Source organism: Monopterus albus, unplaced genomic scaffold (assembly GCF_001952655.1).
Source record: "Monopterus albus unplaced genomic scaffold, M_albus_1.0 scaffold325.1, whole genome shotgun sequence".
In the NCBI taxonomy this organism is placed as follows: domain Eukaryota; kingdom Metazoa; phylum Chordata; class Actinopteri; order Synbranchiformes; family Synbranchidae; genus Monopterus; species Monopterus albus.
In genome coordinates this window covers 15769-27410 of record NW_018128205.1, presented here as the reverse complement: position 1 = coordinate 27410, position 11642 = coordinate 15769, and the positions used below count along the sequence as shown (strand labels likewise).

The 11642-nt window shown below is 43.8% G+C and overlaps 1 protein-coding gene across 1 annotated transcript in view; it reads right to left on the bottom strand.

Moving 5' to 3' along the window:
• nup98 (nucleoporin 98 and 96 precursor) overlaps positions 1 to 11642 on the bottom strand; it is a 33178-nt gene that overhangs the window by 14452 nt on the left and 7084 nt on the right. Inside the window, 13 exon segments of the mRNA XM_020624297.1 lie at positions 8 to 115; positions 1285 to 1462; positions 2300 to 2438; positions 2650 to 2763; positions 3504 to 3603; positions 4784 to 4973; positions 5397 to 5513; positions 5678 to 5865; positions 7193 to 7326; positions 7603 to 7743; positions 10271 to 10363; positions 10689 to 10824; positions 11121 to 11258. Of these exon segments, the coding sequence (XP_020479953.1) occupies positions 8 to 115; positions 1285 to 1462; positions 2300 to 2438; positions 2650 to 2763; positions 3504 to 3603; positions 4784 to 4973; positions 5397 to 5513; positions 5678 to 5865; positions 7193 to 7326; positions 7603 to 7743; positions 10271 to 10363; positions 10689 to 10824; positions 11121 to 11258 (1776 nt within the window).

Sequence of the window (11642 nt, the reverse complement as noted above, 5' to 3'; positions counted from 1 at the left end):
GCAGCCTAGAGGGGGGAACAGGTACCATCGTCTTCAGCTTCTTGGGGTCAACTTTGGACGGGACATCTTCCTCCTCGTCCGAGTCCTGGAGACCATATTTGGAGAAATGGGCCACCTGAGAGAGAGGCAGGAGTCAGTTACACCTGAGATTGTCACGACAGCGATGCACACAGACAGCGTCACAGCACAGAGCCTGTGGTGACGCAGCTGCTGGCGTTTTCACGATGTTTCTGCAAGCCCACTCACTTCTGAGCAACCGAGGCCTGACGAGAACCTAATTATGCTGTGCTGGTCTGGCTCTAATGTTATGGCCTCTGTGATAATGTTGTGAATGAAACCGGGATGAAAATTATTCACTGACCTATTTTTTACAAAAAAAATTTTTTTAATAAAAAGCAACAGTTGAAAAACAAGATCTATGATGAAACTTTTAGATTATTGTCAACATATAAAAACTAAACAACAATGTAACAGAAGGGACATGAAGCACTGACTGCCTTAATGCAAAGTCTTACTCAGTGACCTGCATCATGTGTGGACTCTGCAGCTCCTGATCAGTGAAACCAAACCTCTCCTGTTCAGACGCCGATTTAGCTGCTGGCCTAAGGAGTATCTCACACTCGGTAATGTGACGTTTACATGTCACCTGACATTTATGAACTAAACTTATCAATGGTCCACTGAGATTTAGACAAGACAATAAAACCAGCTGAAACAAACGAGGAAAAGGCAGCAGCAGCCGACATTTATGTACAGGTCCGATCACTGAACAGGAAGTGCTGTGGATGTGGCCTAAATGTTACTGTTGGTCAGATACCAACAGAATGAACGTAGGCAGTCGACCATCTAAAAAAATCTCACTGTGTTAATGTTCGCCCACACGTCAGCTTCTCTCAAAGTATGCACTCAGCGTCCAGACTTCATTTAGTCTTTGCCCATATTCACCCCAGAGGCAGCACAGCCTCAAAATGTTTATAAGATAAAAATTTAAAATGTAGGGCAAACTGAGACTAAAACGTTCCTGAAGAAAAACAGATTGTGCCTGAATAGTGAAATTTTTTTTTTTTTTTTTTTTACTAAACCCAACACAATTTCTTTAGATGACTAACATTAAATCACAGTCCTTCAGTGTTCAGGTTTACTCATGTCAGTCAAACAAAATGTAGCTCAAGAAAAACCTAAACTTAAATTTGGATGCTTAAAAACAACAAACAAAGAAACAAAAAAAAAAAAAAACACCTGGGGTTTATGTATCTAAAACCTGGGTGAGCAGCAGTAACTGACCTCGAACACCCAGGACCCGGTCTCAGGTCTGTACTCCAGGAAACGAGCGCCCTGTTTGCGTGAAGCTTTCTCCAGCCGACCCTCGTAGTTCATGTCAGCCAGGCGCTCCGGGCTCCTGATCTGAGTGCAGGTTGTCTTGTCATTAGGCCAAACTCCGTCAAGAGTTACCTCTGCCCGCCTACGAGCACACACAGACAGGAAGTGCATTACCAACATGTAATGACCGGTTCAGACTACACGATTTAAGCCCGATAACAGCCCTTTAAAATGGTCACAGGGTGTCAGAACTGACAAACAACTTCGGACATGACAATCAATCATTTTATCTCATACTGTGTCAAAGTAAATGACAGCCGATGTTCCGACACAAAGTCTAGAATGTCAGAATTCCTTCAGCGTCTACGACTCAGTGTTGCCCACCACGCTACAGGAGCATAGCTCACTCTTCTGTTTACATCATTTTGGCATATTGGACTGAACATGTTCATTAACTATCGCAGTGATACCGCAAACGTTAGCATGTTGACTTTCACAGCCGGCCTTGTGAAGTAGCTACTCTATCTGGGCTAGCTGGTGTTTGGTTTTATTACCGGCTTAAAACACCTACTTTTAACTGCTACTTCAAGTTCTCTGTGAAGGACAGACAACACAAGCTGCTGCCCTCTTCGTGCAACCCTCAGACAGGTCCACAGGCTTTTTAACCCATGGCTTTGTGCTTTTCCGAACACCAGCAGCCAGCAATCACATACATTCTTCTCCCGGTCTCTGGCACCTCCCAGTCATGAACAACATCAGGCTGTGATCTGTCAGGTACCAACGCATAGTCTGTCGTATCCCTGGTCCAAGAATTTATGGCTCTATAACCGTGTAATCTGACATAGTGACCATCGCACCAGACAAAAAAAAAAAAAAAAAGGTGTAGTCTGAACCAGACATAACTGGGCAGTTTAAGGCAACTTCTTAGTGACTAGGGAACCATCATGCTCCTGACTTCACTTGGTCTCCTGTCACTCACCTGTTAAGCCCCTCCCCCTTTGGCGGCTTTTTTTTGTCGTCCGGGTACACGATGACCTCTTTTCGTCTGAGGTGGACAATCTCATCAAGGTTTAATCCTCTCACGTTCACCTCACCAGGGAAGTAGACTGAGCCGTAGCCTGTGAGGGCCAATCGGAGCACAGTGGTGACACTTCTGTCCAATCAGGGCCCACATGCACAATGGGCCATGACACAAAAAGCAACTGAGGCTTACACTGAGAACACGCGGCAGGTAACCTAACACTTCACTACCTAACATGTTTGTGAGACTGGGTAAAAAGCTGCAGTGTAAAAATCAATAAAGTTTGGCGTCAGAAATGTTCACGTTACCTTTCCTGCCAACAGTGAAGTTTTCCACCCAACACTGTCCATTTTCATCCACCATCTCAGTCAGATCTTCCATGGACGGGATGGTGTAGTAACCAACACGGTTCAGGACGATGCCTGAAACACAGAAGATGGGAAGAGGTGCATTTATTGTGCAGCAAGTCTTCTCAAAGCCAAATCTCATTCCAGACCAAAAATAAGGTTATAACTGCTGTGTGTGGTCCTGGCTCCGTTTACGCCCTGTGCTCCTGCTCAGCCTTTATTTGGACTCTGCCTAGCGCTTGCAATCAGTATCACCTCCTAAAGCCTCTCACGGGACAGAAAAGCAACTGATGGTTGTAAAACGGCAATAACAAAGATGCGTGTTCAAATTAGTTCTACAAAGAAACTTGTTTCAATGTACAGGTGAAATTCTAAATCTGAAAATCAGATGTGCCTGATTCACTGCCAGTGCGATGATAAAGTCTGGGCAGTGTCTGTTGTTCCACTGTTTAGCAGAGCAGCATGACCTCCTGCACTGTATTTTAAGGGTTTAATAGTCTAGCAACATGCTGCGGTTTGTGATACTGACATTTAAATAGTCATTACATGTGAATGTAAGAGTAAATCTATGTTAACACAACTTATCGGCTGAACCACACTATCCAAAATGTTAGAATGGCAACATTTGTCTGGGTCTTCGATATATCCACAATGCTCTGATTTGTAAAAGAGAAACACAAAGCCTAGACTGTGCAGGTTTTGCCCGACCAGAGAGAACGATAAAGTATAACAATTCCAGTCACTCCTGTGAACTGTGTTAAGAACGTGACAGGTCGACCAGGATCCCACAGATGTTGGAAGGGTCTCTATCTGACCTGCTGGGTGGGGAGCCCGTTGGGCCTCCTGCTGCTCCTCCTCTCTCTCCTCCTGCAGGGACTCCTCGCCCAGAGACGCCGACACATCATCGCTGCTCAGCTGAGGAAAAATCGTTAAAGTAAAAATGAGTTGCCTGTACATTACTGACCTCACTAAACATTACACTGATACTCTCTGCATTATTCAGCCCAATTATTCAAACATCAGATTTATCTGAATCCAGCTTGTTCATCTACATGGACACAATCAGACCTGCTGGACCTTTCCTGTGATTAAGTCTCATGTCTGTTGATGTGCAAAAACTGGACACGTGTCATCCACATGTTTTCCAAACCAATGATACAGACTCATCTCTAGAGTTGTTTTTGGCGGCCTGTTTAATTTTAGTTTTAGTCTAGTCTTTGTGTGAAGCTGTCATTTTAGTTATTAGTTTTAGTCACGTTCATACTCTTTTTAGTCTAGTTTTAGACAATGAAAATTGTATTTTAGTCTCTTTTTAGTAATGCAATTATATTTAACCCAGTCAATATAGTATAAGTACCTAGTAGTATAGACGAAACCAAAATTTTCTTTTAGCCAAACCCATTTCAAACAAGGTTATCTTATTATATTATTGTTACCTTATAGACTCAAGAATACATCCAATACGCATTTTGTGGCCACATTTCTCCCCATCTTTTTCCACAACACATTGTTTTCTTTTCCACTTCTATGTAATGAAAGTTCTTCCAAATCTCATTTCTTCTTTTTCTCACAATGACGAACCCCGGCTGGCCGGCCATCGGTCCCTTTCTCTGTGTCAGACTTAACTTTGTTTGTCGTTGTCTCCTAAATAATGCCGCGAGTGGGGGCTTAAGGAAGTGACGTCACCTGCGTCTGCGCAGTGTGACCTGATGTGGCCCCTGAAGCGAGACACAGGAAACAGAAATACTACAAAATAATAACGCAACTGAACGAGACAAAATAACATAACATTTCGTTTCGTTTCGATCTGGTCAACAAAAATGAAGACATTTTGGCATAGTTTTTATTTTGTGAACCACATTTAGTCTAGTTTTTTTTCCATCAACAACATTGCATTATACATTTAGTTATGTCATCGTCACACGACCAGCATTTTCGTTGTGTCTCGTCTTCGTCACGCAATAAGGGTTCGTTGACGACGATATTTAGTCATAATTTTCGTTGACGAAAGCAACGCTACTCATCTCTGTGTTTGTATCAAAGTATTTAATTCTCCCATCACATGATGAAAAGGTTCAGAGTCGTGGCTTCTGACCTCAAGGCCGTTCCTGGCCGGTTTATGCATGTTGAGGTCACTGATGGTGTCCTGCAGGGTGTTTTGGGGGCGGCCTTGCGGGACTGGCTTGGCGATTGGGTTGACATAGAACTGGGTGACCTCGGGGTCATCGTCTGTCCGGCTGCTGGGGCCCGCCAGCTCCCTCAGCTCCTCCTCCTCCTCCACATGGCTGCAGTCAGGAGAAGAGACTGAGTCAGGTCAACAGGTAACATAAGAATGATTTAATGGGAAAGTTACTGTTCAATTCCAGGGTAAACTGTTGTAGTCTGTGCTGCTGATGAATCAGACATCTTAAGACAGCTTCAAAATCTCAGACTGGACACTATTTGGGACTTCACTAACTGTTCATCCTGTAAAATGCAGGAAGATGAAATTGTCACGAGACAGAATACCAGCAACGCTGCACGTTTCAAGTTACAGGCTGTCACGTAGCTGGATGGCCCTTTGGTACCAGATGCTAAATGAAACATAGCAGCTACATGTGTTGAGCCATCAGTTTAGTGTAATATACGACAGAGTCTGAGGCTGCAACAGAAACATGTACACAGCTCGACATGATTACACAACTGTGTCACTGTGTGTGTACTGAGACCTGTGTCCGTTCTGTGGATACTCTGATGGTGAAGCCAGGTCGTCTGTCTCTTTGTTGACTGGACTGCTGTACTGACTGCTGTTCAGGTTCTTCAGCACAAGCTTCTTGATGCTCTTTCTGTGGACGAAACAAAGAGACTTACACTGACCACTACAGAAAAGGTACTTCTTCAGGGTGTGGTTTCTCCTGTGACACCATCTTGTTGTAAATCGGTTCTGTAGGATTTAACTTAATCCAACAGTTTCTTGGTGACAGCACAGGTACAGTTGGCTGATGCATACCTGGGTATAAAGGCTCCATTGGTGAGTGAGGGCTCATCGTCATCCAGGCCGTCGAAGAGCTGCGACTTGGAAGAGCCAGATGACGTCAGGGCTTTGGGGCGGACTCTGGTCGCAGGTCGAGGGGTCAGCTTGTAGTGGGTGGGTGTGGTCAGAGCCTTCTGGGCTGTCGGATTGGTTGGTTTTAAACGCTGTCAGAACATGGGAGAATTTGTTAGTGGTTGCACAAAAAGCACAGATGTTTAAAAACCCTATTACTGTAAGGAGGTACAAAGTCCAGCAACACTTGTAGTATAGAGCAGTGGTCCCCAACCCCCGGGCCGCGGACCGGTACGTGGATCAATTGGTACCGGGCCGCACAAGAAATCATTAATTATTTCCGTTTTATTTATTATCTGAGTCTGATCGATCTTTTATTTTGAAAAATGACCGTATGCTCTCGGTTACATCTCGGTCACTTGAGCGCCAAAACTGGCTTACTTGTGGATATATTCAGCCTGCTCAATGAACTCAATCTGTCACTTCAGGGGAAAATGACAACTGTCTTCAAGTTGGCAGATAAAGTAGCTGCATTTAAAGCCAAACTGGATTTGTGGGGACGGCGCGTCAACAGCGGCATTTTGGACATGTTTCAAACATTAGCGGGGATTTTGGGTGAGACTGAGCCTGAGCCTTCATTCTCCCAGCTGGTGCACGATCACCTGTCTTTGCTTTTAAAGGAGTTCGAGCGCTACTTCCCAACCACAAAGGACCCACGAACTGCCAAGGAATGGATCCGCAACCCATTTGTCAACAAACCAGGTGAATCCAGCAGGTCTGTGCAAGAAGAAGATCAACTGCTGGAGATCGCAAATGACGGCGGCCTTAAAAGTATGTTCGAGACAACAACTCTGTCGGTGTTCTGGATTAAAGTCATGACAGAATACCCTGAGATCGCCACCACAGCACTGAAAACCCTGTTGCCATTTCCGACATCCTATCTGTGTGATCTGTGTGGTTTTTCTGCAGTGACAGCAACCAAAACAAAACAACGGAGTAGACTGAACATAAGCAACACACTTCGGGTGTCATTGTCTCCTATTACCCCCAGATGGGACCGTCTCGTTGCAGAGAAACGAGCTCAGGGCTCCCATTGATTTAGCGTTATGGGGAGTTAAAGTTTTCAACACAGTGGATTCACGTTTATTATTATATTAACAATATAAACAATCTACGTAACCCCCCCGGGCCGCGGTAAGATTGTCAAGCGTTGACCGGTCCGCAATGATAAAAAGGTTGGGGACCACTGGTATAGAGAACAACTTCATATGTTGGTCTGACAAAGCTGGTTCATGTCCTACACAGCAGACCCATCACATCTCTGTCAGGATTCACATTCTCCAGTTAAGCTTTCATTTCCACAATTTCCTCTTAGGGATTAATAAAGTATTCTATGGATCAACTCTAGTCAACGATGTCAAGAAAGTACAGACTTCAAACCAGGCTACAGTCCAATATAAAAACCTGTGTCATTCTCACCTCCTCTTTCTTCTTGGGGTCTGACAGCGAGTTTCTGAACAGCGGTGAGTCTCCATACGGTGAATACGCCAGGACGCTAAGCTGCTGCTGAAGCATGGCCTGCTGAGCGGCCGTCGCGTTTGGATCAGTGAGCGCTGGAAGACAAGAGGTAACAAATCAGAACTTACTTCACTATCACCATCTGTGCGAGAGAGGTCAAATTTGACAGGAGAATAATTCAAGTGTGCCCTGGTTGAGTTTAGCTCAGCTCAGAGTGGCAAATAAGAACACAGGAAGGAGAAGGAACAGTTTTCACTCTCTCGTTACTTAAGCAATAAGATCAATACATCGTGAACCTAAATCAGAGCTCTGCAGCTGCTACAGCTGTTCCCCATTTCAGATTTAGTTGCCGAGTCAGTCCAGCTACTCACCGACGGGCTGCTGCGGAGCTCCGAAACCCAGCGTGCTGGTTCCACTGTTGAACCCGGTCGTTCCAAACGTTCCCATCGTCCCCAGCGTGGGGCCCAGTTTGTTTTGGTTACTCCCAAACAAAGACGTCTGCCCTGGGCCCACTGGTGAACACACACAACTCTGGATTAATACCCTTAAAAGTGCAGTCACCCCCCAGCAGCATTTGTTTCAGACATGACCTCTGAGTTTTCCTGTTCTTCTCTGCAGCAGCTGTTGTTGTTTGGAACCTTTACTGCTTATTGACAGGTGGCCTCATCCATTATCATTACTAGTCATAAATTCATAGTAAACTACTACTGAGAAATAATAATTTAACTAGATGGACAGAAAGTTCATTGTAATTTTGATCATAAATTGAAAAATACAAAATATAGTGCTGATTCAAGCACCTGAAATGTGAGGAAGTGCTGCTCTTCTGTTTTCAATGTAAATTGAGGACCAACGGGCTTTTAAAGACAAAATAAGCAACCTGACATCTCAGTGGATTCTGGGGAACAGTGAGATATTTTTCACCATCTTCTGACCATTTATCATTGATAAATAAATAACTGTGGGTGCCCCGGAGGAAACTGCTTTGAAAAGCCAGTAAACTTTCTAACTAGGCTGGATGACGAAACCATCAGCACTGTTTCTATAACATCTGCGTCATCAGGGTAAGAAAGAAGCTGCAGGTCCAGATGCTGGAACCAGGGCCTCTGAGGATTACTGTCATAATCCATTATTCTATCATTTATGTTCTCAATTAACTCATTAAACCATCTATGTAATAAAATAGCGAACTACAGTGCCTTGCAAAAGTATTCACACCCCTTGAATTTTTCCACATTTTGTCACATTACAACCACAAACTTAATTGTATTTTATTGGGATTATATGTGATAGATGCATAATTATTGCATAATTGTGAAGTGGAAGGAAAATGATATGTGGTGTTCAAGATTTTTTACAAATACAAATCTGAAAAGTGTGGTTTGCATTATGTACTCAGCCCCCTTTACTCTCATATCCCTAAATAAAATCCAGTGCAACCAACTGCCTTCAGAAGTCACCTAATAAGTAAATAGAGTCCACCTGTGTGTACATCAATTGCAGTATAAACACAGCTGTTCTGTGAAGGCCTCAGAGGTTTGTTAGAGAACATTTGTGAACAAACAGCATCATGAAGACTAAGGAACACACTAGACAGATCACCACTGGTTGTAGAGAAGTTTAAAGCAGGGTTAGGTTATAAAAACATATCCCAGGCTTTGAACATCTCATGGAGCACTCTTCAATACATCATCCAAAACTGAAAGCATATGGCATAACGGCAAACCTACCAAGACATAGCCGTCCACCTAAACTGACGAGGCGGACAAGGAGAAAATTAATCAGAGAAGCAACCAAGAGGCCCATGGTAACTCTGGAGGAGCTGCAGAGATCCACAGCTCAGGTGGGACAATCTGTCCACAGGACAACTATTAATCGTGTACTCCACAAATCTGGCTTTTATGGAAGAGTGGCTAGAAGAAAGCCATTGCTGAAAGAAAGTCCCATTCGCAGCCATGTAGGGCACACAGCAAACATGTGGAAGAAGGTGCTCTGGTCAGATGAGACCAAAATTGAACTTTTTGGTCTACATGCAAAACGCTATGTGTGGCGAAAACCTAACACTGCACATCAACCTGAACACACCATCCCCACCGTGAAACATGGTGGTGGCAGCATCATGCTGTGGGGATGCTTTTCTTCAGCAGGGACAGGGAAGCTAGTCAGAGTTGATGGGAAGATGGATGAAGCTAAATACAGGGCAATCCTGGAAGAAAACCTGTTAGAAGCTGCAAAAGACTTGGGACTGGGGCGGAGGTTCACCTTCCAGCAGGACAATGGCCCTAAACATACAGCTAGAGCTACAATGGAATGGTTTAGATCAAAGCATAGTCATGTGTTAGAATGGCCCAGTCAAAGTCCAGACCTAAATCCTATTGAGAATCTGTGGCAAGACTTGAAAATTGCTGTTCACTGATGCTCTCCATCCAATCTGACTGAACTGGAGCTACTCTGCAAAGAAGAATGGGCAAAAATTGCAGTCTCTAGATGTGCAAAGCTGGTAGAACATACCCCAAAAGACTTGCAGCTGTAATTGCAGTGAAAGGTGCTTCAACCAAGTATTGACTCAAGGGGGCTGAATACATATGCAAACCACACTTTTCAGATTTTTATTTGCAAAAAATCTTGAACACCACGTATCATTTTCTTTCCACTTCACAATTATGCGATACTTTGTGTTGGTCTATCACATAAAATCCCAATAAAATACATTTAAGTTTGGGGTTGTAATGTGACAAAATGTGGAAAAATTCAAGGGGTATGAATACTTTTGCAAGGCACTGTGTGCCAACACATCCTCCTCCACCTCCAACTGCTTCTTTTGAAAAACAGTCCAAAACCCCAGGATGGGCACAAGTTTACAAGTTACTTAAAAATAAGACAATTATTTTCACAATTACCAAAAAAAAAAAAAAAAAGTTTTCTGTTGAAATTATAAATGTATTTCAACATTTACATTTCATTTGTCTTATATTAACATCGTGGTTTGAGGCATGTGTGCTGACCTGTCTGCTTGTCATTCATTACTTCCTCCATTACCTGTTCCAAAGCTGGCTCCCAGTCCGGTTCCCAGACCTCCAGTGGTCGCCTTGCTCCCAAAGAGACTTGCACCAGGAGCGTTTGCACCAAAACCTGCACCAAACAAAAACATTGATTACCAAAAGAATTTCTGAGGCATTAGAACTTTTCCAGTTGTTGGCTTCGCACTGGTTTATGAAAAAAACAAAACAAAACAAAAAAAACAAAACTGTTGAACATAAACATGTTTCACTGATCAATACTTCGATCAGTTCCACTCTGAACACAGTTTTGTTTATTATCCTTTCAGAGTTTCTTTTAATTTGTGGCAGACAAATGCATTAAGAGCGAATGTTACAAATACAGGCAGAAACAACATGTTTCTCCTCAGGATGAAAAGTGGCACAACAAGCTGCCTCTGAGGGCATGCCAGGCTTACCAAAGGTGGAGGTGTTGGCTCCAGGTCCCAGCGTCAGGGCAGGCTTGCTGCCGAACAGCCCAGTGCCGGTGCCAAAGGATGGGGCGCTGGTGGTGGTGGTGCCAAACCCAGTCGTCTTGTTACCAAACAAACTCGGCTGTTTGAATGTGACATACACACAGAGATCAAACCCATTCACACTTTGGGTAACATGGACTGAGGTTCTTCCATCAGTAGCACCACACGTGTAGTTTCAACACAAATGAAATAATATCAGCAGATGCAGATATAAAGAATATAATGACAGCAGTTCTTATTTGTTTCTGTCCAGATTTATTACTGAAGGCGACTCTGAACTTGTTAAAGGAGAGAAGCTCACGTTACTGATGCTCAGTAAAAAATATGGAACATTTCTTGGTATTTTCACATTAAAATCTTGGATTTATTTTATACCTGTGTGCCAACATTTCCAAAGCCGGTGCTGGGGTGTCCGAACAGACCGGTGCCCGTCCCGAAGCCTGTGGCGGTGCTGGTCTGAGCAGTGCCAAACAACCCGCCTGTCTGAGATGCTGATGTGTTCCCAAACAAACCCTGAAGCACAGGACAGAACAGGCGTGAACAACCGTCCTCACTCAGACTTTAAAAGTAGCTCACTTCATTTCAGAAGCATTTGTTAGGCATCTTGAAATCCGCCTTTCATCCCAATGACAATGAAAACATTCAGTGAACTGAACTCATTTGAAATATTTTCCAAAGCCTCATAGAAACCTAGAAAAAAAAAAAGCTGTTTGAGATGTTTTGTCACATCTGGATGGTGATGGGGGCACAGTGAGAGTCACTTTTTTTTATTTCTCCAGTGCCTTTAACACCATCCAGCCTCCACTATTGGGAGAGAAGCTGCAGCAGATGGGTGTGGGTGGGTCACTGACTACCTAACAGACCGGCCGCAGTTTGTACGGTTGGGTCCAGTTCTGT